Consider the following 24,978-nt stretch of genomic DNA (forward strand, 5'->3'; position numbering starts at 1 on the left):
GAGAATCAGCAAGATTCCATCAATTAAGTTGCAATTTAGCAATACTACTGTTATTATTTGGCGGTACGAACACGCCCACCCCTTTCATTCTGAATTGAAATAATTCCACTCCCATTTGTACTTAATACATTTTTATTTTACTTTATTTATCTAATATTGTGAGGTTATGCGTCATGCTTTTGTACTTGTGGATGTGTTATTTGGTTTTATTGCCATACACTTTTGATAATGTGTGATTGGCATGGTAGTTATTAAACAATATTACGAAAATCATTTTAAGTCGATTTACAGAAAAGCCAAGCATAAATACAAATATCTTAAGACTGTTAATAAATTTGCTATATTAGTTCCTTTCAATATCCCCACATGAGCCTACATCACTTGTTAATGTTTTCTCCTGATCTACTTGTACATTTGCATCATCATCGTCGTCACTTTTCATGCTTACATTATTAACAACTTCGTCAAAATCGCGCATATCCAATTCATGTAACGCTTGCTGTACCATCGCGGCTAATTCTGGTGGTAAATCTTTTAAATCATTATGCCGCTCTCTTGCGATGGCGTTTGTTATGTGTGGAGCATTACAAAAATTTGTATTCATTTTTCTGACAGAATTTGCATTGCCACCACCACCACCACCTGAATCGGTGGTTGTTGATGGTGGTGTCTTGTATGCATTTATAGCCGCATGAGCAAACTCACTTAGACTACATCCGCCAATAGCTTCGGTAAAACCACTATATTCTGATGACAATATACTACGCCCAGATTCGGTTGATAATGAATCTTCTACTGAATCATCTGAGATACCGTGACGCGCAGTTTTATTCGAATCTTCATGTTCATTTGTTAATGTATCTGAATCGTTAAGCTTAAGTACAACAGAACATTTTGAATTGACAGTCGTGGCAATTGCTGATGTTGTAGTGTCTGTTTCAGTTGTATTGCTAGAATCAACCGATGATGCATTATATCCCTGCAATAAGAGCTGAGATGGTGAATATTCGGTTGTTCTGGATAATGCTGTGCCAGAGTCAGTAGTCTGTTCAATTCCAACCAAACATTGAATTCTTTGATCAAGCTCAGCAATTTTTCCAGCTAGAATTCTGCAATGGCAATTGTGTATTAGTATGTATGTAATTTGTAAACTAAGAGAGCTTACTTGTTGGTCTTTTTCTGATGATTCAGTGCAATATGCTTATCGTTTAAATTATCCAACAACGCTAAGCATAGTGATTTTAAGTCTTGTATAGTTTCGGTTTTAGTAGGCAAGTCCACTCCACTGTCAAGTAGAGTTTTAACTATAATTTTAATAAAATACCAACATTGTAATGTGTAGACCAATATGAATACTTATGTGAGTTAAAGGAAGTACATATATACTATATATTTAAAAAAGGTTATCAAAAGCGGATTTAAATTTAATTTAATAAATGAAACATCCATTTCTTTGATTTCAATCGAACTGTGTATACTCAACTGTGGATAATAACAGTTTGCATACTGTGGTCGTAGCGTGCTCCGCCCACCACACTGGGTTCACTTCCTGGGCAAAGCAACATCAAAATTTTCAAGTTTTTTTCTATTAGAATAAAATTTTTCTAAACCGAGTCGCCCCTTGGCAGTGGTTGGCAAGCACTTCAAGTGTATTTCCGCCACGAAAAGCTCTCAGTGAAAACTCATCTGCCTTGCAGATGCCCCTTGGAGTCGGCATAAAACAAACAAGTCCCGTCCCGCGAATTTGTAGGAAAAATTTTAAGGAGAGTTATTTGTTTATATTCTCACAATTTCTTATAAAATAGCAAAACAGGTTTCTTCTTTTATTTTGTTTGTGTTTGTTGTTGTAAACGTAGTTGTTAGCCATAGTGGCTAAAAAGTTACAATCCTTTTTGTTTGAGTTTGTACATATATCCGACCAAGAAAAGGACTTCAATAGCGCACTCCATAGCTTGAACAGTGTTTAAGGTTACATTATCAACCAAAAGTAGCCATGACATCTGACCAAAATGCTTAACATTAAAGAAAGTAATGAAGTGCTGAATTGTCACTCTCCTGATCATGCCACCACTAGTTTCCTTGGGATGCGGTTAGATACTTCTGATGACCCCTAATTAAATCATTTAAAGCTATATACTTTATAGCTTCAGAAAATCTCTGGAGTATTACACTAATCAATAAAAAAAACCATAACAAAACTCGATAAACACAACATCAACACACAACGACATGCACTCTATTTTACCTTGCTTATGCGATAAAATACTTTCATCATTAGTATGAGAACCTAGTTTAATAATACCCTTTTTACGCTTCGTTTCCAGCAGAGTCTTTGAAGCATGAAATTAGTTAAGTTTTAGTGATTAGTGTTTAACAATATAAGTACATACATATAAATTTAGTTTCGTTTGAATGTAAAAACGAATTTCTTTCAAATTTTAAACTAGTATGTCGGTTTTACTTACCTTGTATTTATTAAGTGAATGCTTTGTAATATCAATTTCGCTTTCGAAGTTTTTTAAACGTTCATGCAGGTAGTTATTTTCCAGCAGTATACCATCAATGTCAATAAACTGCAGGAAAAATAATAATAAATATTTTGTTTGAAATTCATAGATTGTAATGCATTTACTTTAGGATGTGCTTCATTTGCCTTAAGCGCGTTCAATAAAGCGTGATTTAGTCGATGTGCTTTGCATTTGTATGCATCACGTTCCGATATTAATTCCTCTTTCTCATCAATTAAAGTTTTCAAATCGAAAGCAAGTTGAACGTTCTAGAAAAATATAAGCGTTTTGATAATTTTAAAGAAAGTTACACATCTAACAGCCTCAAGGGCCTGTTACACTTGGCTTTTTATCCCACAACTCTATGTGAAGGCTTCCTTCTTCTTCTCTTTCATGAGCTTAACGCCAGCTCATAATAGTTATTCAATTATTATTTTTGTTTTTTAGTTTCCCTGAAAGTTTTAGATTGTGGCGGAGGTGGGCAGTCCTTTACAGGATGCGAATACGATACGGTTGGGAGAATCTTGTCACTACCCAGACTTCCTCCGGAACGATTTTTTTGACCCCACGAAACTTTGCGTCTTTAGATTTTAGTTGCCTTTTACGCAAGCGTGACTACCGCAGATATATTTTAAGCCCCTTAACCCGCTGGACTCATCTTACCTTCTTTTTCAAATTCTCCAAATGGCAAACGAAATTTGATCGCTCTTCTTTCCATTGCGAAAATTCCTGGTTATTCGCTTCTATGGCTGCTTCGTTTTGCAACTTTTCCGTTTTCACATCTTTTGCAGAGGTTCTAAGAAGTTCAATATCACCGCGTAGCTCATTTAACTTTTGTTTAAGCGATTCGACTTCAGTTGTAAGTTTTATGTTTCGTTCGCGCGTTTCATGTAATATAGAGGCCACGCTTGTTTTATTGCCCTCCATCATACCCAGACAACTGGTGTACTCGTTATTACGCGTTATTGCCGAATATCGCAATTGCAAAGTTTCCGCCATTAACTTGAATTGATCACGTTCTGTTCGAAACTGTTCCAACTCCTTGCGCAATATCCTTAGCGCTTCCACTTTGCTCATCAATTTTCGATGCAATGCCGATGTCTGTATTATATTTTATAATGCAATTAATATATTAAACTATTTGATTTGTATAGAAAATAGAGAAGGAACAAAACTAAAAAGTTTCTTAGACGAATGTCAACAGAAAGAAAAATGTGAATAATTTTTTTTTTTTTGTCACAGGAAATGATACACTCACGTTAAATTCGCCCATATGTTCATGATATAACTGAAAACCAACCGAATCCATATTATTATGTAATTGTATTTGGAATCCGTCACTAGAGGTAATTTTTCGATTTAAATACCTCTTTTTTGTATTAAAACAATAAATAAGTTCGTTCCGCACTTGATTGAAAATTCCAATGCAAATTAGCATTGCCAACCAACGAAACTTATGACAGTGATGCCATCGTTTAAGAAAAAAATCTTACGAATTTCCTAATTCTCTCATTACTTTTTTTTTTGTTATTACGGTTGGTGTTGTTGTATCGATAAGGCTGCTCGCCGAGTGCTTTGGGGAGTGTTATCTATGTGATGGTCCTTCGCCGGATACAGATCCGGCACGCTCCGGTAACACGGCACCATTAAGGTGCTAGCCCGACCATCTCGGGAACGATTTATGTGGCCACATTAAACCTTCAGGCCATCCCTCCCTCCCCACCATCAAGTTACATGCGGAGCTTGGTGTCGACAGAGCCTTGTCTTTTAGTGAAACAGGATTCGCCGCGGAGAGGTGAGGTTGACAGTTGGGTTTGGAGAAGCTATATATTGCGCTCGCAACCTGCAGGTTTGCGCTACACAGCCCCTTGAATCTTGTGGTGTTGTCATTACGGTCTTTAACCCTTCTGTTACATTAAGGTCGTTTGGTGACCTTTTTTGCTTTGTTTTTCCGATAACTCTTGATAGGAGAAAAATTTCGGAATTCCTTTCATGAATTTGTGTGTTGAGCAAGATTTCTTCTAAAAAAAAAAACTAGAAAGCAAGATTTAGCTCAATCCAATAGCTGATAATACACAAAGTTACGTAGACGTTGTTCTGAGCCTAAAAAGAAGTCATCGAATAAATAATAATAAAAATGATAATAATTCGGTACCATAGATCTTTTAGAACATTAAGGCAAAGTTTTTTTTTCCAATTAGTGACACGAAGCTATTTTTTTTCCTAAATATTTATGGATACCTATATTTTCTAGCCCATTACAAATGATAACTGCATAAAGAGTGGTATGCCAGACCACTTTCGAGAGGTAACCCCGCTTAAAAATTTTTTTAAGTGTTTTGATGTTAATTCTTCCATTAGCGGAACTAAGGAGCCTCCCAAAGGAGGCTAATAAAGAGCATTTTGCAATACAGAATATTGGAGTGACTTATTCAACAGTTTAGCAATTCGAACGTTAGCAGAAGATTTCAAATAAGCGAAATTTCCCTAAATTCGTTACAGTGTATACCACGTCTACCATATCGCAAAAATACCGTTATATAATCAATTAACCTAATAAATCTTAACAGAAATTATCAAATTTTTTACCGATAAGCGTTCAATTACTTCATTCTTTCTTCGAATGAGTTAAGGAGTGCATTATTTTTTTCCACTACTGAATGAAGAATGGGTTGACTTTTAAGCCACATTCCTTAGCAAGGAATGAATGAATGAAGGGAAAGCATTCTTAAATCAATGATTTAAAATTTTAAATGATTGCACAGTTTTACAGCTCTGTCTTGAACATGGAAATTCAGCATGTATCGTAAGAATTCATATACATGTTTATAAACCTAACATTTTTCTATAACCCTAAGAACAATCCATAAAATTTATAAATGTTGAAAACTGCATCTGAGTTTATAAACCTTTAAGCCGATATACATTGAAAACATAGGACTGGTCATCTCGTGACCTTAACAACACATGTGTAAGTTTTTCTTAACGTAACAGAGGGGTTAAGACCTAATTTAGACCTAGTATACATATAACGATATTATCCGCAAAGTAATAGCATCATCTACCCAAATAGTTCTAATTTCTAAAGGAGCTTAAATGATAAACCCGAAATATAGTGAACCATACTTATCCACAATGACCCGAACATTTGTTTCGCCACCTGCATATGAAAACGAGAATTACTAAGCATACAGTCTAAGAACTGCTTGTCCTTTATCAGTGCAGCTTCAGGCCCAGTAAACTTACTATCATAAGGATAAATAGGGGAAAGAAAAGCGATTTTCTGTGCACAAAGAAAACGGAGTTCTTATTGTCATAGGGCGGACGAAGCGTGAACTTTTACAGTTTACTCTCATTCCTACTTTTATTTAGAGAATGATTGTGATGACCGTGACGGCTAGATCTAACCCTACCTAGTAAATGTGAAGCATCTGATTAATTAAGGACACCGAAAGTTCTGCCGAACTGAAAGAAATTCAATACGTAAATATTCGCGAATTGGTCTAAAATGAACTAAGGATCTAAAGTAGGGAGAGTAGGGAAAGACCTCCCTGGACGGGTGATATTCTTATGAGTAATATAAATATAAATCGCCTGGCCTGATAGCAATATCTATATAATCTAAGGTGTTTTTACTATCACTAGTTCGAAGCTGCTTCTCGAGGTTCTTTCTATGGATGCTGTATCTGACGCAACTTGAAGGCCAAAGTTGATGACGAGACGAATAGTTAGATTAGTTATCTCTTCAAAAATATGGGATAGGATATCTGAAAGAGGGGGAAAATGTCCCTATTATTCCCCTAATCGAAGCTGTGCTACGCAATTTGACAGTAGAAGCTCGTTCGATGCCACCAGCCAGATACACGCTTCCAGCTGTATGAAGTTTTTTTTAAATATGATCGATTACAGGCATTCTGGTACGAGTAGCGTGGTAAAAGTTGTATTTGGACCTTTAAACCATCAGCTGTAACTGTCATTTTTCGTCATGCGCAGTAGGGAGTATTCTATCTCAATTGTCTTCATTGTGCTAGCCGACAGTTCGCTCCATCCTCCTGCCATGTGTAAGATGTCCTTCGTAAGTGAAAAACTGTTTTCGGAGGCGGTAGACGTGGCTTAGCGGTCATTGATGGTTGTTGTTGTATTAAGTGTTAATATTACCAATGCAATTTGGGGAGAATTAAAATTCAGGTAATGGCAATTATTTTTTAAAGTGACTACTTTGCATAAATATTTAGGCAACTCACAAGGTCTCCTATTCGCCGCATGGGGTATGCTTTAATGAAGTTTTATATTGGAAACCATGGAAACAACTTAAATCTTAAAATTTTACATGAATACGAAACTCTTGTGAATTTCCCCAATTGATTTTGCAAAATGTTTGATTAACAAGTAAAGATGTCTAAGTTCGGGTGTAACCAAACATTATATACTCAGCGTGAGCTTCAATTGTACATTTCATTTCAGATAAATTACTTTTCTTAAAAAAATTTCCCCCATTTCCTCTTACAATAAAACTTGTATAATGAACGAATATTGTTAATTTATTTGGGTGGATGTTTCCAGATCTGGTTGATTTAATAAAACTACGTGTTGTCGTTTTCAATGTCCAACCGGAAGTCCCTCATCTTTTTATTCTCTAGTGTTGCGATAATTTACATTACTTGTTTCGATTTACAGAGCTGCCATAATTTGACTTAAACTATTTTACACAGACTAACCTTAGGCTACGTTTACAGCTTGGCCAATCTGACAATAGATCGACCTCGATCATATATATAATATATATATATATATAATAGCTCTTATATCTATCTAACCTCTAAGGGATCCTGCTCTTTATCTTCCCGCTCAACGGAATCATCACTTGTTCTATACAACCACCTTCGAATAGGGTGGGCCTCAATTACCCCATCATAAGGAGGTTGGGTTAATTGGCAGTTGTTAATATCACGAATGACATACCGCTCATTTCCCAACACTTTATGCACTATATATGGCCCTTGTATTGGGGAATGAACTTTTTGTTAACTCCAGCAGTATTGTCTACATCTTTAATTACGACATAATCTCCAACCTCATAACTCTCCTGTTTTCCACTGTCGATGGCTAAACACTTGGTATCATAATATTGTCTAGCTTTGATAGCGTCAGAGGCACTCCGGCGTATGGATACCAAATCTCGCCCTACATCAGAGTTCGTCTTCTCCTGAAAGTATTCTGTGAACTCGTCAACAATTGCTCCACGTTGTTCTAAGCAAAACAAAAGTCTACTGGGCGTGTCCCGGCAAGTGCTATGCACAGAGTTGTTTATGGCATACTCCACTTCAAGCAATTTCAAGCACCAGTCAGCATGGTTTATCGAGTCATTCAGTTTTCCTAACATCGCCTTTAGGACCCTATTCACATGCTCGGCTTTGTATTAAATAACAAATTAACTTCTTTCGACCATGTTAATAAAGTAGTCCGCAATGTTTATGTAATACTGCGGACCTTACGCATATCGGCACCGTTCACACCACAGGAAACTCGTCGCAAGCTTGCAATGCAGCTAATTGTACCCCGCTTCACATACTTTGAACTTGTGTATACTAAACTTGACTCGGAGTCCGCCAACAAGATCAATGTAACCTTCAATAATGTTACCAGGTACGTGTATGAGGTAGGTCGATACGATCACATATCACCCTGGAGGGATAAAATTCTGGGATGCAACATCCTTAATTACTTGGCTGCCAGAAACTGCATGCTCATGTTTAAACTATTAGAATGTAAGGTCCCCAAGTATCTTTATGACAAACTGCATTTTACCAGGTCTCACAGAAACCGTTAATTGGTGGTTCCAATGTTCAAATACTTAACGTCTAGCAGATTGTTTTTTATTAGCGTTGTTAGACTTTGGAACTCAATTCCCGAATCAATTAAAGTAGGGCTGAATAATAGCAACTTCAAAAGCATTATACTGAAATACTTCGCTAATGTTGATATTTCTTCTATATTTTGACTAAAATACTATTTCTAAAATAATCTTTATGTCATCTAATTTCCTTGTTTCTCCTTTCATTGTTTTCTCTAACTCTGCTATTCATGTGTCTAGATTAATTTGTAATAGTTATAAGATTAATTTAAGTAAATGCATATATAAAACGCATACTTTTATGTCAGTACGTAAATTTTAGTTTTCTTTAAATTTTATATTGTGAACTTCCCATTTACATAAAATGTATTAGCATAAGTTTTTAATGTCAGTTGATGTACATATAAAAGGCTTGAGTTCTTAGTTGTACAAATTTGTTAAATAAATGAAATGAATGAAAATGAAATGAAAATGACTTTCCCGTTCGCTTGAGGGGAGGCGACCGCCACTTTAACGTGGTCAATATTTCGCTTAGAGAGGAAACTGCTAAACTCCATAGATGTAAAACATGTTCCTCTATCACTTATAATTCGTCTCGGGCGGCTGTAATAATTAAAATATCTTTCTAGAACAGAGGTAACTTCACGGGTACTGGTAGAATTGGTTGGGTAGAGTTTCACAAACTTGGTGAATGAGTCGACTACTACTAGAATATGTTTACGCTTTGAGTTAAGAGACGGCAGAGGACCAAAATGATCGATATGAAGAGTATCGAACGGCAATGGAGTCTTAGGAATAGCATGAAAATTCCTTTCTCTAATGCGTGGAGGTGTTTCGTACATTAAGCATTTCAGGCAATTTCTGATAAATTTGTCCAATTTCATTCTCATTTTTGGAAACCAATAATACAGACTTGGTTTGTTGACAGTCTTGTCAACTGACTGGTGTCCTATTTTTTCATGCATTTGCCTAATAATGTTGGATTCCATTTCACCGGGCACATACAGCAGTTTTTTACCGTCCGACTTCAATCTATATACTAAACCATCTATTAGATTGAAATCTAGGTCCTCTTCGTTCTCAAGACTGCTCCGTAGATAACTGATTGTTTCGTCACGCTCGTGGGCAATTTGCACTTGGAATTCAACCTCTTCGGTATAATGATATGTGCAATCTGCACTCTACTCAGCGCATCTACATGCGCCATAGATGTATCCTTCCTATGCTGAATGGTATAATTGTAATTTTCTAGCTCCAAGGCCCACCTAGCGATTCGGGGATTCAACTGTTTTCTCTCGAGGGTCATAGCCAAGGAGTTACAATCAGTGATTATTTTAAATGGCATACCTTCAAGATAAGTTCTGAACCTTCTTAAAGCGTATATGATTGCTAATGTTTCATGCTCAAAACTATAATATTTGGACTGGGCACTGGAGGTAGTTTTTGAGAAAAATGAAATGGGTGAAATTTGTTATCACCCTGTCGCTGTAACAAATCCTATAGAACTAGCATCGCAGTGGAGTTCAGTCTCTTTTCCGCGATTATATATTGCTAGGACCGGTGCTTCGGTCAATCGGAATTTTAATTCGTTAAAAGCACTGAGACAAGTCTCGTTAAAATCAAAAGTAGAACGTCGCTTGAGCAAATTTTGTAATGGTTTGGCTATCTGAGAGAACGATGGTACAAAACGTCGGAAGTAGGAGAATAACCCTATGCAGAACTGTAACTGCTTTTGGTTTGTGGGTATTGCTGTAGTACAATCTTGAGTAAGGCCTTGTGTTCTTCTAACCCTCTCGTTGCTACTACAATATCATCCATATATATAATTATCTTTCTTTCCTAAATCAAATCGCGAAATATATTATTAATAAAGCGCTGGAATACGGCAGGAGCGTTCTCAAACCAAACGGCATTTTAAGGTACTCATACTGACCGTTAGGAGTTACCAAAAAAGTGTACGGAATTGATTCGGGTGACATCTGTACTTGATGAAACCCGCTCTTTAAATCTAGAAAATATCTCTTTACCTTCTAGGAATTCAATGCAGTCGTCAATCAATGGTAGAGGGTAGTTATTTCGGATGGTTATTTTATTCAGGGCCCTATAGTCAATGCACATACGAATTTTCCCATTTTTCTTTCGTACTAGCACGATTGCAGAGGCATATGGTGAGTTACTGGGTCGGATTACCCCCTCCTTTTGCAATTCGTCTACTATGGATTGTACGTCACCTCGACCTAAATAGGAAAGGCGCCGTGGAGGGCAATGAAACGGCACATCAGTCGTTAAGCGTATCTTCATTTCATACATAAAAGGTTCAACTTTAATATCTGTATTTAGATAAGTATGTTCTATCAGCTTATTCATGTCTGAGTGGTGGTTTCTAGGCAATTTGGGATCAATATCCAGGCAATATTTATCTATACTTGTATCAATTCAAAAAATGTAGGGTACATCAGCGGCACTAGGAGTGACAGATTCACGTCGGTATTTTACGGCACTGTCGCGGCGTTTTGGTATATCAATACTCGAGTCAGCGATGATTCCATCAGCCTTAAGGACACTTACAATCTCTAGAGACTTATTTAAATACATCTTGTCGTTGCGAATGGTTTTCAAAAATTTTCCATCTATAGCAGCTAATTTTATGTTAAATAGACAGACATACAATTATCGGCAAGTACTTTTAATTCAAGAATGTTTACTTTGTTTTTAAAAAAAATTTTACATTTGATTATTCCAAATATTTTTAACGGCTTTCCGCCTATACCTCTATATGTAGTAATGGTTCTCGTCTTTGTTTTCCTAAAAAGTTGTTTTGGGACGTAAGATACTCGGAAACTAACCGGGTGTCAAAAAGAGAGAAAGCAACATTAGAAATTTGTTTTCCTAAAAAGTTGTTTTGGGACGTAAGATACTCGTATGAAATAACCGGGTGTCAAAAAGAGAGAAAGCAACATTAGAAATTAATTCACTAAATAACTCAAACTCTAGTCTTACGTAATTGTACTCTCCTACGGTCTCTGCATCATCCTCGTCCGGCATCATAGTCTCCACTGCAGCCACGTTCTCTTTCTTCTTCAAAACCTTCCTGAGATTAGGACAAGCCCGATGGTCATGGCCCATCCGCCAACAACGGAAACATGACCCTTCTGCCGCAACGGGTATGGGCAATTGGGTTTTATATGCCCGCTTTGAGAGCAGTTGTAGCATAGTGTTTTTTTCGGGTTTCTGCCTTACTGTCGGCGGTGGATTCTGCTCTACCTTTGTAGCGAAGCACTTGTTTTGATATCGGCTAATAATTTGTTTTAGCTCTTCGGTGTTTCTTGCCGAAAGGAGCAGTAGTGGCCGAAGTAGGAGTAATTTCAGTTTGAAAAGGCAAAAAGGTTCCTAGGGACCTTCTCACTCATCGGAGGGTTAATGATTTCAACCAAAACGCCATTGACGCTTAACCCAAACAGTCCCCTTCCAATAGCCCTACACAGGACATTGTTAAATGCTTAAAGTCCAGAATAGCTCCCAGAGCAAACTCGATATCTGTTAAGCTGCCCCTAAAACAGGAATGCTGCGATGCTGGTACTACCACCCGAGGAATACTGTCTAGTTAGTATAGATGAGAGACAGCGCGCCCAACTTTAGCAATCGAAATGATGAAAGAACGACTGGTCTGCAGTCCTCAGGAGATGCATAAATATATCTTGCCCTCTTTGAGATCAAGAACCATGTTCAAAAGCGGCGGGATGAAGCCTAGTTTAAGTGAAAAATCTGAATTTGCGTTCGGTATCAAGTTAGAAAACATCACAGATCTTTCGAATACTTTCGGTAAGCCATTATAATTTTTGCTTTGCGTGTAGACGCATATTTATGGAAATGTTTTCAAATTTTCGAAACTATGAAATGTAATGTGTCGTTTAAGGAGAAAAAGGAAATTTCATTCGTATGAAATCGACTTATTTTGGTTCTAATTAAGAGTAATTTAACTCCTTTATATAAATATCAAGAATGAGAGAAAGTTCACCAATTATCTATTCACAAGTATTGAAAAGTAAAAAGTTCAAGAATCCGTTTATTTGTCGTCCTTGGCTTGTTGAAAGTGGAGGAGCTGCGAGTGCAAAGCAAGACAAAGGTTTAAAGGGAATTGTGGCTGGCGGTCTGACAGGTGGAATCGAAGTATGTATGACATATCCCACGGAATATGTCAAAACACAATTGCAATTGGATGAGAAAGGTAAATCTATTACATGAATACGTAATGAGAGACAATTGTGCTATGGAAGGTAGAACCCTGGTGCCTTGTTCTGTAATATATTTTTATACAGGTGATAAAAAGAAATACCAAGGCATATGGGACTGTTGCAAAAAAAACTATGCAATCTAATGGTGTACGTGGACTATATCGTGGATTAAGCATATTGCTCTATGGCATACGAAATCGGCAATGTTTCTTTTTTAAAATATGTTAATCCACTTATGACTCTATAGGTTCGGTGCCTTTGAATTTTATAGAGGATTATTGGTCGATGAACATAACCAATTGCGTAGCTCTACACCTCAGAACCATGGCTTATTTCATGGCATAATGGCAACAATAGTAAAAACTGATGGTAAATATTTTTTTTATTCAGGGACTGTAAATAGCATAGGCAGCGCCGGCAAAACGCGTAAAATCTGGGCGGGTAGTAGACGATTTTTCGATAGGATTTGGGCTCAGGAAAACAAGTTCCACTACCCAAAAAATAATTTTCGAGCCTGCGAAAAAAATGGCGAAAGGGTCAATGTTTCGACCAAAACCTCAAAATTATTTATTTTTTTTTCCAAAAAACTGTAGTAAAAACGTTGGTGATAACAGTTTTTTGAAAAAAAAAAATATATTTTTTGGGTTATGGGGAGTGTTTTGGTCAATTAATTTGAGTGACAATAGTTTACAACCCGAAAGATAATTAAAGTCAATTGCCTTTAAGGCGCTTAGGTATGCTTTCCCGTCGCCCAAGCAAAGAGGTAGTCGAACTAAAAAGACGTCGCACAGTGCCTCAGAGGCGGAAAAAGTATAGATGTGAAAATTGTAAAACCTATTTTGACCATATTTTTTCTGATTAGCTTATAGAATGGGTGTTCCAAAAAAGTTACTTCGATTTCGCTCTTTGATATATAGTCAACAGGAGAAATCGAAGAAGTTGTATTTGTTGTAGTTGTTTCCAACTTTACGGTTGTCTCATCCTGTCAAACTTTTTTGGGTATAAAAACTAAAGTAAGCATTTGATGAGAAAATTCTATTTTGTTAAAAACGACATTCCTTTCGACATCTATCCAAACAAATTACAAATATCATTGTGGATAGGTTAGGTTAGATTCAAGTGGCTGCCGTCCACATCGGAGAGGCACACTTAGGCCTTTATAAGCCCAATGTGAAACCACATGGATTTGTTCCTACTCTCCTAATCAAAGCACTTCGTTGAGTTTGTGAACTAAGCGTGGGGTATTGACCTCAGCTATATCAGTCAGATCTACGAGAAACATCTTGCCCATAAAACGTTGCCTTCTTCTACCGAGCGTTGGACATTCACAGAGTAGATGCCTAACAGTATCAGGCTCTTCTTTGTTGCCGCAGCTTCTACAATAATCATTAAATGGAGCGCCAATCCTTTCCGCATGCGGTTCAATACAAACATGACCAGTGAGAAGACCTACAACTAAGGAAAGATCCCTCTTACGGAGGGTGAGAAGCTCTCGCGATCCCCTCATACCATTCCGGCCATGTGAGTTTTGCCGTTTGGCATCTATCATGATGCTTCCACCTGGCTCCCGCTTCCATCAGTAGAGCCTCCTTTATCTTGAGCTTGCAGGTGGAGAGCGGCATGCCCAACCTCTTCCAGGATGGTGAAAGTGGAAGGGAGGTACCCTTTCTTGCAAGCTCATCCGCCATCTCATTACCTGGTATGCCCTTATGTCCCGAAACCCATACCAGATGCAGAGCAAACTGTTCAGCCATCACTTTAAGTGATCTGCGACAGCCTACTACAGTTTCAGATTTAGTTGTGACAGAATCAAGGGCTTTCAGTGCTGCTTGAGTGTCTGAGAAAATATAAATGTGCTTCTGAGAGGCTGCCTTTTGCCACAGCGTCTTGTATGGCCGCAAGCTCGGCCTGAAATTCGCGATAGTGATCCGGAAGGCGAAACGATCTTTGTATGTCCAATCGTTCCGAATAGACACCCCCTCCGACCCTGCTATCCAGTTTAGATCCATCTGTGTAGATCTAAATGCTGTTAGTGGGCCAATCAGGGTCATTCACCCCCTGTTGTGGATAAAACAAGTGTGATATCTTATCCGTTAACTGCCTGACAGGATGTTCAAGATGGCTACTTTTAAGCGTTTTGACAGGATGTTCCATATGGCATCGTATAGGACTGGCTATCTTCAGCTACTTTATATAATATGCACCTAAAACCCATTTTTGTTTGACTATGACTTTAATAAGCTATGACTTAAATAGCGGCCCCCGTGGTGTGATGGTAGCGTGCTCCGCCTACCACACCGTATGCCCTGGGTTCACACTCCGGGCAAAGCAACATCAAAAAAAAAATTCTAGAAATAAGGTTTTTCAATTAAAAGAAAATTTTTCTAAGCGGGGTCGCCCCTCGGCAGTGTTTGGCAAGCGCTCCGGGTGTATTTCTGCAATGAAAAGCTCTCAGTGAAAACTCATCTGCCTTGCAGATGCCGTTCGGAGTCGGCAAATAAAGTGCCGGGTATCAATAGTTTTCTGGACAAGACCCAATAAAAAATTGTTTACACACGAGCTATTCCCCGACCTCAACGAATCTTTTGACAGCATGAAAATCAGCTACCTATTAATTTAGTTCGTTATGAAGCTGGAGAAAATGATCTGAATATCAGAGTCTAGCCGAGAAGATGTAATAAATTACAGAGTATCAGATTGCTGGATGTCAGGTCTGGATTAGAACTCGATGTTAGAATTCTAACACCTTTCTCGTTATCGAGAAGAAAGTCCCCTTTTTGACAAGAATGCTATAACTCTAGACAATTTCGCAAATTGTCCTCTAGAGCAGACAATACATACGGATTCGATTCTTTTCTTAATCTTTCTCTTACCGTAATGTTTGTTCAGTGTGCTCATTTTGCACTTTCCAATATCTCAATCTACATATGAAGATGGAATTAATGCCCCACCCGATTATAACTAAGTCAGAATAACAATAATCAGATTAAAAAACAAGGTCGCGGGCGCTGATGGATTGCCTACGGAGCTATTCATATACGGCGGCTGTAAGGCGCATGTATCAGCTTCTTCGCCAAATAAGGTCGGACGAGTGCATGCCCGCTGATTACCATCTAAGGGTTCGACAAGAAGGGGGATCCTGAAAACTGCAGCAACTATCGCGGGTCAGCCTCCTTAATGTTGGTGTTCAACCGGACATTAGATGCCGAGCTATGTATATCCCGAAGCGCCCGATCCATCAAAAAGCTAATTGTTGTAAGGCACTTTCCACTTGTGACAACCGCAACGCCGTCTGCGTAAGCCGTAAGTGTGACGGTTTCTCATCAAACCGCCTGATTGGTTGGTTGCTGACCAACGTCCACAGCAGAGATGATAACACCTCGCCCCGCTGCGTGCCCCTGTCCACTGATTTCGTGGCCTCATACAACCATCATTGTGAAGGAAGATTTCCTGCAATTTAACATGCAACCGATCTATCTGGTTATGGCTGGATTTACTTCAATGTAGTTAAGACCATCCATGATCGTTCGTTTAGAGACATTTTTGAAAGAAACGACAATGTCTGAAAATACTCCTAAGGCATATTCCTTAGTTTCTTATATGTCAGGGCTTTCTCCACGTGTATAACCACCCCATGCAGTGCAGTGTCTGCCGACTTGCCCTTGGTGTACGAAAGTTGTGTTTTGAGCAGAAATGATGTCAAGCTAATGGGCCTGTAGACTTTGACTAATATGACCAATCTTCCCCACCTTTGGTAGAAAAGCTACATGAGCAGTTCGTCAAGAGTACGGAACGTGATTTAGTATTATGCCGTTCGAAACTGAACGGGGTTTCGGACAGAGTACGCCCTATAGTGCGATTTGTTTAATTTGATACTGGACTAAATTAGTAGCTGCAGTAACTTGACCGCTCTGGAGCAATAATATTCTATAAAAGCATGCAGTTACTGGCGTATGCTGACGAAATTGACGAAGAGTCACCGCATTTGCACCTTGGCAACCACGCGACTGTTGGTAACCATTATTTCGAAATAGTAAAATACTTCGTTTATTTAGGAACCAACATCAACACGAACAACAAGATCCGCTCTGAAATCCAGCCAGGAATCACTCTTGCCAATAAATGTTACTTTGGACTAGTTAGGCCATTGAAAAGTAGAGTCTTCTCTCGGCAAACGAAAGTCATGATCTACAAGTCACTTATCGTACCCGTCCTGCTTTATGGAGCAGAAACATGGACCATGACAACCTCTACGCGTTGGCGACGGCGTGTACCGAAGAAGATTTAATGATGAGGTGTACGCGCTTTACACAGACCTCAACAAAGTCCAGCGAATTAACCCGCTTAAGCTGAGATAAGCAGCAAAATTTTATGTTGTAAACAAAGTAGCAAGGTTAAACTGTAGTTAACTTTAACTTTAACTAGAGTTAAACTCCCTATAAAAAACTAGGCATTAACCGAACATTTTTTAGTCTTTTTGGGCAGGGATGATAAATGGATTTTTTCATTTTGTACCAAACGAGGAAAAAAAATGTACCAAATCATCCAAAAATGTACCAAAAGTCTTCGGATGTGAATTTGAACCAAACTAGAGCTATATTCTGCTTCTTTATCCAAAGACTGTTTTAGTCAGGAATCTTTCTAACACAAATTAAAGGGAAATATGATTTATGAAGAAATACTTTTCCAGTAAAAATAATAAAAGAAATTTATCGATTGAAGCGTACAATTATGTACATATATAAAAACATTTATTTATTGAGTAGAGTAACTTCGGGTATTGTGATATGGGAGGGTAATGTGATATACCCGCTTATTTTCTGAACTATACATGCTTCAACAAGAACTTTCTGTTTAAAGTATGCATAACGGAAGAAAACTGCTGCAGCAGAATTATATATGCTGACGAATGCTTCGTTTGTTCTCATTACGAAAAAGTTCATTGAGGGGTGCGATCGTAATTATTTAAGTGCGTAATTTGGAAATCGATTTCTTTGAATTTAGCACAAATTTTTTTTAAATAATATTTACTTTTCCATTAACGCGAGTCTATTTAGCTGTATATCAGGTACGTTTTCAATAAAGTGAAGTGGAATTTTTAAAAACAAATTAAATTTAAAAAAAGTTAAGTTCGGCTAATGTGCCTTAGTCGTCTAAACTCCTAACCTGTTAACAACAAACAAGTGATGCATTTTCTGTATTTTGCTAGATCATGCCCAAGGAAGGCAATATTCGAAATTGGGATGCCGAGAGTATGAGTAAAGCCATTTTAGCTGTGAGAGGAGAAAATATGAGTATACTCTTGGCTTCAAAACCACTAGGGCGCAAACCTGTATTCAACCAAGATTTGGAAATGGAACTGGAACAATATTGACAACTCATTTTCTTTGATAAAGGAATGTGGGGGTGAGGCTTGGTTGTATGTCTTTCTAAAAAGGCACAAATCAGAAATAAGCCTTCGGAGCGCGACAGGAACATCAATGGCTAGGGCTAAATGCTTTAATGAGGAAAGCGTGATTGATCATTTCCTACGGTTCACCAACCCTTCAAAAGAAAACCCCAATGCTGCTTGTTTTAGACGGTCATTTTAGTCATACCAGAAATATTGAGGTTCTTGAAAAAGCTCGTCAAAATGGTGTTGTTATTATATCTTTGCCACCACATTGTACAAACAAGATGAAACCTCTCGATAAATTGTTTATGGGCCCCTTAAAACGTATTATAATGACGAGAACAAGGCCAAAAGATAACCCAATTCGACGTTGTGAGTTGTCCACAAAAGCATATCTTAAGGTTCAAACAGCTCAGATCGCAATAAATGGGTTTAAGTGTACTGAAATGTATCCTTTTGATAAACATATATTTCAAGAAGTCGACCTTATCGCTGAAAGACAAGATCATTTTCAAGAAGAAGCTTCTATGCAAGCAAACTTAGAAGAGCCAGTCGCCAGCACTAGTATTGCAGCTATGAGCAAATTTGTAACACCTTGGGAGATCTCACCACAACCGAAAATAAAACAATCTACTAGCTCCAGAGGTAAACGATCAGTTGCGTCGGTATTAACAACATCACCATACAAATCATCTTTGGAGGAGAGCATAAGAAATGCCGAGAAGCAAAAGAAGAAGCCACCAAAGTCCCGTAGTGGTAAAAACCCTCGCAAAAAGCCAAATAGGGAAGGTTCTGCGAGCGAATCTGAAGAAAGTTTGCAGATGAAGACCTACTAGGCTCCACCTAGTAACGACACGGTGTGTGCTTTTTGTAATAAGGTATTTGAGATTGACGAAGGCAACCCAACATGGTTATCGTGTTTACAATGCGATTTAGTTTGGCCACACAGTAAATGCGTCCCTAAACGGCAAGCTATTTTTGTATGCTAGTCTTGTGAGTCATCTTAGGAAATTGAGACTCAAGATCTCTTCAATATCTAATTATCTATCAATGTATTTTATTTGAACTTTTTTTGAATTTAGTTTAAGAATTTTTAAAGATATACATATGTATGTACCTATGAATAAAATGTTTGGTTTTGTTTGAAGTTCAGAATAATAAATGAAAATATATAAAATGTCCATGGGTCTTACTGTTTGTCTGGGGCTAAACTCTTCCGGGAGTATGGGCGTATAATGTGATATATATATATATCACTTTACCCGAATAGAGTATATCACATTACCCACCAAATTTTACAAAGGCCTCTTTTCGACTATTTTTGGTTTCAGTGGAAAATCTTCCGATTGGCTGAAAATAGAATACCCATAACTCAAAATTAACTATGCAATATATCAATACACTATGTTAAGCAATAATATTTGAATAAAAGTGTGAAATTATGGAGTAATAGCAGAACAAGGATTACCTATATCACAATACCCGAAGTTACTCTACCAGTAAGGAACATAAAATTAATATTTAAAAAAAATAACAGCTGCATTCAATGCTAAAACATTTTATGTACAAAAGATTTAGATTCAGGTAAAAAATTTGACAAATTGTCGCTTACATCTATATTAATAACTCACTCTATACAACTTAACAGTTCTTCTTTGAGTTCTTTAAATAACTCAGTTGACACAAAACTTTTTTTCGTATCTATATTATGACAGCTACTGTTAGTTGATTTCATCAGGTCTTTAGTTTTTATTAAATTCGAAACTGTATTTATTTGAAGTCTATTTCTACACTTAGTTTTAATTAAATTTTGTATAGAAAACATCCTTTCTACGTTTGTGGATGAATGTGGAATGGACAATATGCCTTGCAACTATTCTATAAATATTGGAAAACATTTGCGAATTTAATTTATTTTTAACTGATCTTAATTTTTCCCAAAAGCTGCATACATTTACATTCTTGAATTTTTTAAGGCTCCCATGCTCTGCTAAAGCTCTAAATTCAGAATTAATTTTCTCTCTTTATCAAATGCATATTTCGGAAACAACCCTTCAAAAAACGCGAGTACTCCATAAATACCCTGCAAAAATTGTTTGATTACGTGTTCCATTTTCTTCATGTTGGAGTACTCTAACAATACTCCTTTGCAATGCGTTTGCGGAACACCATTAGCCGATCATTTCTCGTTTTTAACGACCATGATCACGACACGATGACGATCGAACAGAGTTGCCAAAAGTAAATCATTGCATACAAATAACTGATAATAAATTTTACTATGGCAACTCTGATAAAATGCAACCGCGCACTGGTTTAGAGTACTCCAACATGAATTTTCTTCACACTTAATCCAACAATTTTTGCAGGGAAGTTCATAACTAAAGGCACAATACTATTTGTTTCACCGCTTAAAATACTTTCTGGTGAAAGCTTTGCAGCCCACAACAAAGTTGTATCATTCAAATTTACTTTCTTTAATAAAGTACTACAAAATTGTATATAAAATTGTTTAGCACAGCTCTTAAATATGTGTACGTCATCTTTTTCGAAAAGGTTGTTTGATAGAATAATACCCACATTAACACCGCAGTAAACTTCATCCGAGGTTAAGTAATTTTCGTCTGAATCAATATTTAACATCCAAATAGGACTGGAGTCTAAATACGATTTTTTTTTAATTTTTAATTTGGTAATAAGTAAATGTATGCTAATATCTTCAGACTACCATTTATTTCATTTAAAATATAAGAAAGAAATGTAAAATATACTTTATAAATAGGACTTTGAAAAATTTCAGATATAAGATTAGTATTTTGAGTACTGCTTTTATTTTCAAATACGTAAAGATTAAAATAATACTTGAGGGCATCCCATTGCTCAAGAATTCTATCTACGACTGCTTGTCTAGAAAGCCACCTTGTGGGGGCGCACTTTAGGGCTAATTAATGGTGACTTATAGCCATAAAACCATAACCAGATAAAACAGTTGATCGAACCTACCTTATGGAAATCAATGTAATCGATTAATGGTGCCATACCATAACGCTAACGCCATAACCATACCATAGCCAACCAATTGGTTTTCGGTTTTTCGCCATATCCATAACCTAAAAATATTTGAGTTGTTGAATTTATTAACTTTTTGTGTATTTTATTTATTGTTTTGGATACGTTTTGACTAAGAGACTTATTTTTTGTGGAATATGTTTGTAATTTTTGGCGTTTTCTTCATTTTTATGAAATTTTCACGATTTTTAGGTTAAGGCACCATTAATCGATCACATTGGAGATGGATATGGATATGGGTATGGTTACTACTATGGCGTTAGGGTTAAGGAAGTTTAATTTGGCTCTTTAGTATAACATGCATTTCTGTACCGAATTATTATTAAAAACTCTGAAAGTCTGCCCTCCTAAGGGGGCTGTTACAAAAATGATAGTTTACGTATTTTAAAACTTTTTCAATTTTCTTGGGAAATACAGCACAAGCGGCCATTCAAGCTAAATTTAAAATGTGACAAACACGTCCATTAACATGCAGATTTGGAACAACTTGCTTCAGCCTTGCTTGCACTCCGCTTTTTGCTCTCATCATAACCAAAAATCATTTTTTCTGTCCCTGTTATTTGAGTTATTATTTTCTGTGCTTTAATTCTATTGATGCAAAGTTTGTTCGCAATTTTAGAATCAGTTATGCTATTTTTCATAAGCATATTTAAATGATCCATAATTGAAAATGGCAAATTGTGCTCGGCAACAAAACAACTTAACTATATATTTTCTTCGAAAAATTAAAAATTTTTTTTGTACATTCAGAGCTGCTTTCCAAATGACTTGAAGTGGAGTGCTGTATTTTACAAAAATGTACCAAAGATGTCAATGTAGTGCCAACGTTATTTCGGGAAGCGAAATGTACCAAAAAAAGTACAAATGTACCATGATTATCATCACTGTTTTGGGGGTGTTTAGATAGACACATACATATGTATGTACTATATGTTTCTTTTTTAATATTTGTATTTTTATGTATGTATGTATACCTTTACAAACACACATACCTTTGTACTTAATTCGCTTTTATACCCAGCTGCATTAAATTGTACATTTTCTAGACGATTGGGGACCGCCTTTTTTATTTTTCTCTGCTCTGTTGGTTATCTATATAGTCAAAAGCTACGGATCGTGAACTACTTTTTTCGTTTTAAAATTTTTTCTTTAGCTTTTTTTTAAATCATCGGCTCGTATATCAAGTGTCCAATGTGAAAGGTTTGGCAAAGTTGCCATATTCATAACGCTTATTTTTACTACCTACCATATTTTTACTTAGCCACATCTATTGGCATCAGTTACACTGTGCAGCAGCCGGCTGGGTATTGAGCCAAACCCACTTTTTTCTAGAGATTGAGGCTTAAGTAGACAAAGTACTATCTCCGTTTTTCGAAGTTAGCCTCCAAAAAATAGATATCGGCTTTCGAAGTTTCGAAAATTTATTTTTTTTTGTCAACGCGGGTCGATTTGTATGGACGAAAGTTAGCCGATATCGCGCCATCGACTTTTCGATAAGATTTGGGTTCAGGAAAAAAAGTTCCGCAACATATACCCAAAAAAATAATTTTCGAGCCTGCGAAATTTAATTTTTTTGACTTTTTTCGACTTTGATTTTTAAGGTTTTTTTCATGGCCTACTAAAAAGTTTTCATATGTATACCCTTTCCGACCCAAAAACGTCCGCTAAAACGTTGTCGATAACAGTTTTTTGAAAAAAAAAATATACATGAAAATTTTACTATCAAATAAAAAATTTTTTAGTAGGTCATGAAAAAAACCTTAAAAATCAAAGTCGAAAAAAAGTCAAAAAAAATTTAATACCTCATAGTTTGCATCGAGTAAATGCCTAAAAAATAACGAGTGACGGCTCTTATTATATTTATCCTCTTTGATAGAACATGCTTGCAATGTGTTTTGAATTCGAAATCAAAAGAACACAGCCTATACAATTTTTGTGATTGTAGCAGCATAAGTGTGTCAAGAAAAAAATTCAATTTAGGTACATTCGATTATTTAATACAAAAACAAATACATTTAAACAGCAATATATCGGCACTCTGATGTTTGGGCCTTTTGTAGCAATAAAGGAGTATTATATATATGACTCTAGTCAACTTTAACTGGAGTTTAAACTCGCACTGAAAACCCCAGCCTTGATGTTCGAATTTATGGGTTGTCGAGTGCTACCAAGTACAGAGGGTATGCAGTCAAAAATTTTACACAAAATACCAAATCAATAGTCACTTGTTGAACCGAAATTGATCTAGATAGCTTTCAGGGTCACAGCGTTGTCGTTGCATTTGCATGTGAAATTGTTATCGGTATCTGGAACAGGTTTCATTTGAACGTAACTTATATATGCTGGTGGCTAAATGCGCAGCAGGGTATAAAGTTTCCGGTTTTGCCTGAGCTCGGACTTCCCTACTATTTGTTTGTTTTGGAAATTGGAAAGAGCTGTCCACTTTATATATTATGGATCATTAGGTGTGTATTAGTTATTATTTCCATTTGGAAGTCGTAGCGCCAACAATAACAGCAGCAGCAACAGGCGCTAAATTTTTCATACGCGTGCAGTGTATCGTACGATCGTCACCGTTAGCGGTTGGTTATTGTTGACTGGAAAGCGGGGCATTTATATATTTCGACGGGTCGAAAGCCGATTTTAATATTCAACTTATCGAAGGTATCTAAAATTGCTTTAATTTTTTGTGCGGAAAGTGGGTTCAATATTTCGTGGCTACTAAAATGTGTACTTACATATTTAGGACGTGTCGCACACCTAGAGCAAACCAGCGACCAACTCAAAAAGTCGCAACGTTCAGAAATCGCAAAAAAATGTCTGCCTCCCCAATATGCGCCAATGCAAATGTTATTTTTCATAAAGCATTTTCTTGCTGATTAGTCGAGGTATTAATAAATCGAGTATACAGTTCGGTAGCTATTGAATTGGGAAGCTCGGTGGTACTCATAGCTTCAAAACTTTTCATTTTTAAGTAAGCTTCCGTTTTATGTTGGTGTGCGATATGTGTTTGTTTGTAACATTGATTTTTAGTATACCAAAACCTGTTATTAAGTACGTAAAATAATTGTGATATAATACCTTATATTAAATAATAAAAAAAGAATCACCGCACTGATAACCATAGTGTACAAGTACAAGTGTGTTGACTTCTTTCTGACAGGCACTCGCTTAAGTGAGCATAACGGGAAAATCTGGGTTGCCATTGTTGTTTCGGTTGAAAACGGTGAATTAGGGTTCTGTGCAGAGACGTCAAAGATTGAAACAGGGTTTATGTAGTTACAAAGGTGTTGCTCCTGTTCCACAGAATTTTAATTTTATATCATGGCGAAAAGTGTTCAGTTCAGAGTTATTGATTTTCATTAAAAGTTTAATTTATTACGGAGGGTTACTCCTTTAAGTGTAAAAAGCAGAGAAAACGTAGTTTTTCAAATTATTGTGAAAAACTTTTTAATTTGAATTTCTGTACACAAGTTCACTATATTTTGGTAACACAAGAATCTGGAGATCAATTCCTTAACTATGAAAAACTGAAAAATGTACATTTATTGAAAACTCATTTGCACACACAATTTACACTATGAATTTAGTTGTTTTTATGCACAAAATTTTGAAACTAAAAACAAAATTTTCATTTGTCAGAAAAAATAAAGAAAAAACCACCTAATGTCAAAAACCCTATCGAAATACAACCTGGCTTGTTTGTTTTTAATGAACTACGTTGTATTTTTCGGATTTCCACAGACGCTTTAGTCGTGTTGCATTCATTAATTTATCTGTCGGGCGAAGTATCGAATAATTTACATAAATGCTTTGGTTGCGTGCCTACGCTTTGACAACGCCATACAAAAATAATAAAACGCCGTACGTTACCTTTGCTTTGAAGCGACCAAAGCGTTTATATAATTTTGCCCTTATGCA

At 36.7% G+C, this 24,978-nt stretch overlaps 3 protein-coding genes across 12 annotated transcripts in view; 1 reads left to right on the forward strand and 2 right to left on the reverse strand.

Annotated features, from left to right (window-relative positions):
• LOC137251287 (tetratricopeptide repeat protein 12) overlaps window positions 1–23,917 on the reverse strand; it is a 53,405-nt gene extending 29,488 nt beyond the window's left edge. Inside the window, exon 1 of one of the 3 annotated variants that reach the window (XM_067785616.1) lies at window positions 23,796–23,917. The gene's annotated coding sequence lies outside the window, so the exon portion shown is untranslated. Of the gene's footprint in view, window positions 1–2,245; window positions 2,413–2,465; window positions 2,573–23,795 lie in introns of those variants that run through there. The other 2 variants (XM_067785632.1, XM_067785626.1) reach the window with 2 other exon arrangements.
• lili (LMBR1-like protein) overlaps window positions 1–24,978 on the forward strand; it is a 169,514-nt gene that overhangs the window by 129,909 nt on the left and 14,627 nt on the right. The window contains exon 9 of one of the 2 annotated variants that reach the window (XM_067785591.1): window positions 21,808–21,869. The exons of the other annotated variant lie outside the window; for it this stretch is intronic. Coding sequence (XP_067641692.1) covers window positions 21,808–21,829 — 22 coding nt within the window. The 3' untranslated portion in view covers window positions 21,830–21,869. Of the gene's footprint in view, window positions 1–21,807; window positions 21,870–24,978 lie in introns of those variants that run through there. 2 annotated transcript variants of the gene reach the window in all.
• LOC137251238 (coiled-coil domain-containing protein 149) lies at window positions 117–24,202 on the reverse strand. Of its 7 annotated transcripts, none has more exons than XM_067785551.1 (7): window positions 24,139–24,202; window positions 3,171–3,608; window positions 2,633–2,776; window positions 2,466–2,573; window positions 2,246–2,330; window positions 1,166–1,304; window positions 117–1,109 (listed from the first exon to the last, which is right to left on the reverse strand). In XM_067785551.1, the coding sequence occupies exons 2-7, from the start codon at window positions 3,582–3,584 to the stop codon at window positions 344–346; spliced, it is 1,656 nt and encodes a 551-aa protein (XP_067641652.1). In that variant the 5' UTR covers window positions 3,585–3,608; window positions 24,139–24,202; the 3' UTR covers window positions 117–343. The 7 variants fall into 7 exon arrangements, with proteins under 7 accessions (XP_067641652.1, XP_067641628.1, XP_067641621.1 ...); XM_067785527.1 differs by having other exon boundaries at window positions 24,168–24,196; XM_067785520.1 differs by lacking the exon at window positions 24,139–24,202 and adding an exon at window positions 23,796–24,132.

This window comes from Eurosta solidaginis, chromosome 1 (genome assembly GCF_040869045.1).
Source record: "Eurosta solidaginis isolate ZX-2024a chromosome 1, ASM4086904v1, whole genome shotgun sequence".
Taxonomy (NCBI): Eukaryota; Metazoa; Arthropoda; class Insecta; order Diptera; family Tephritidae; genus Eurosta; species Eurosta solidaginis.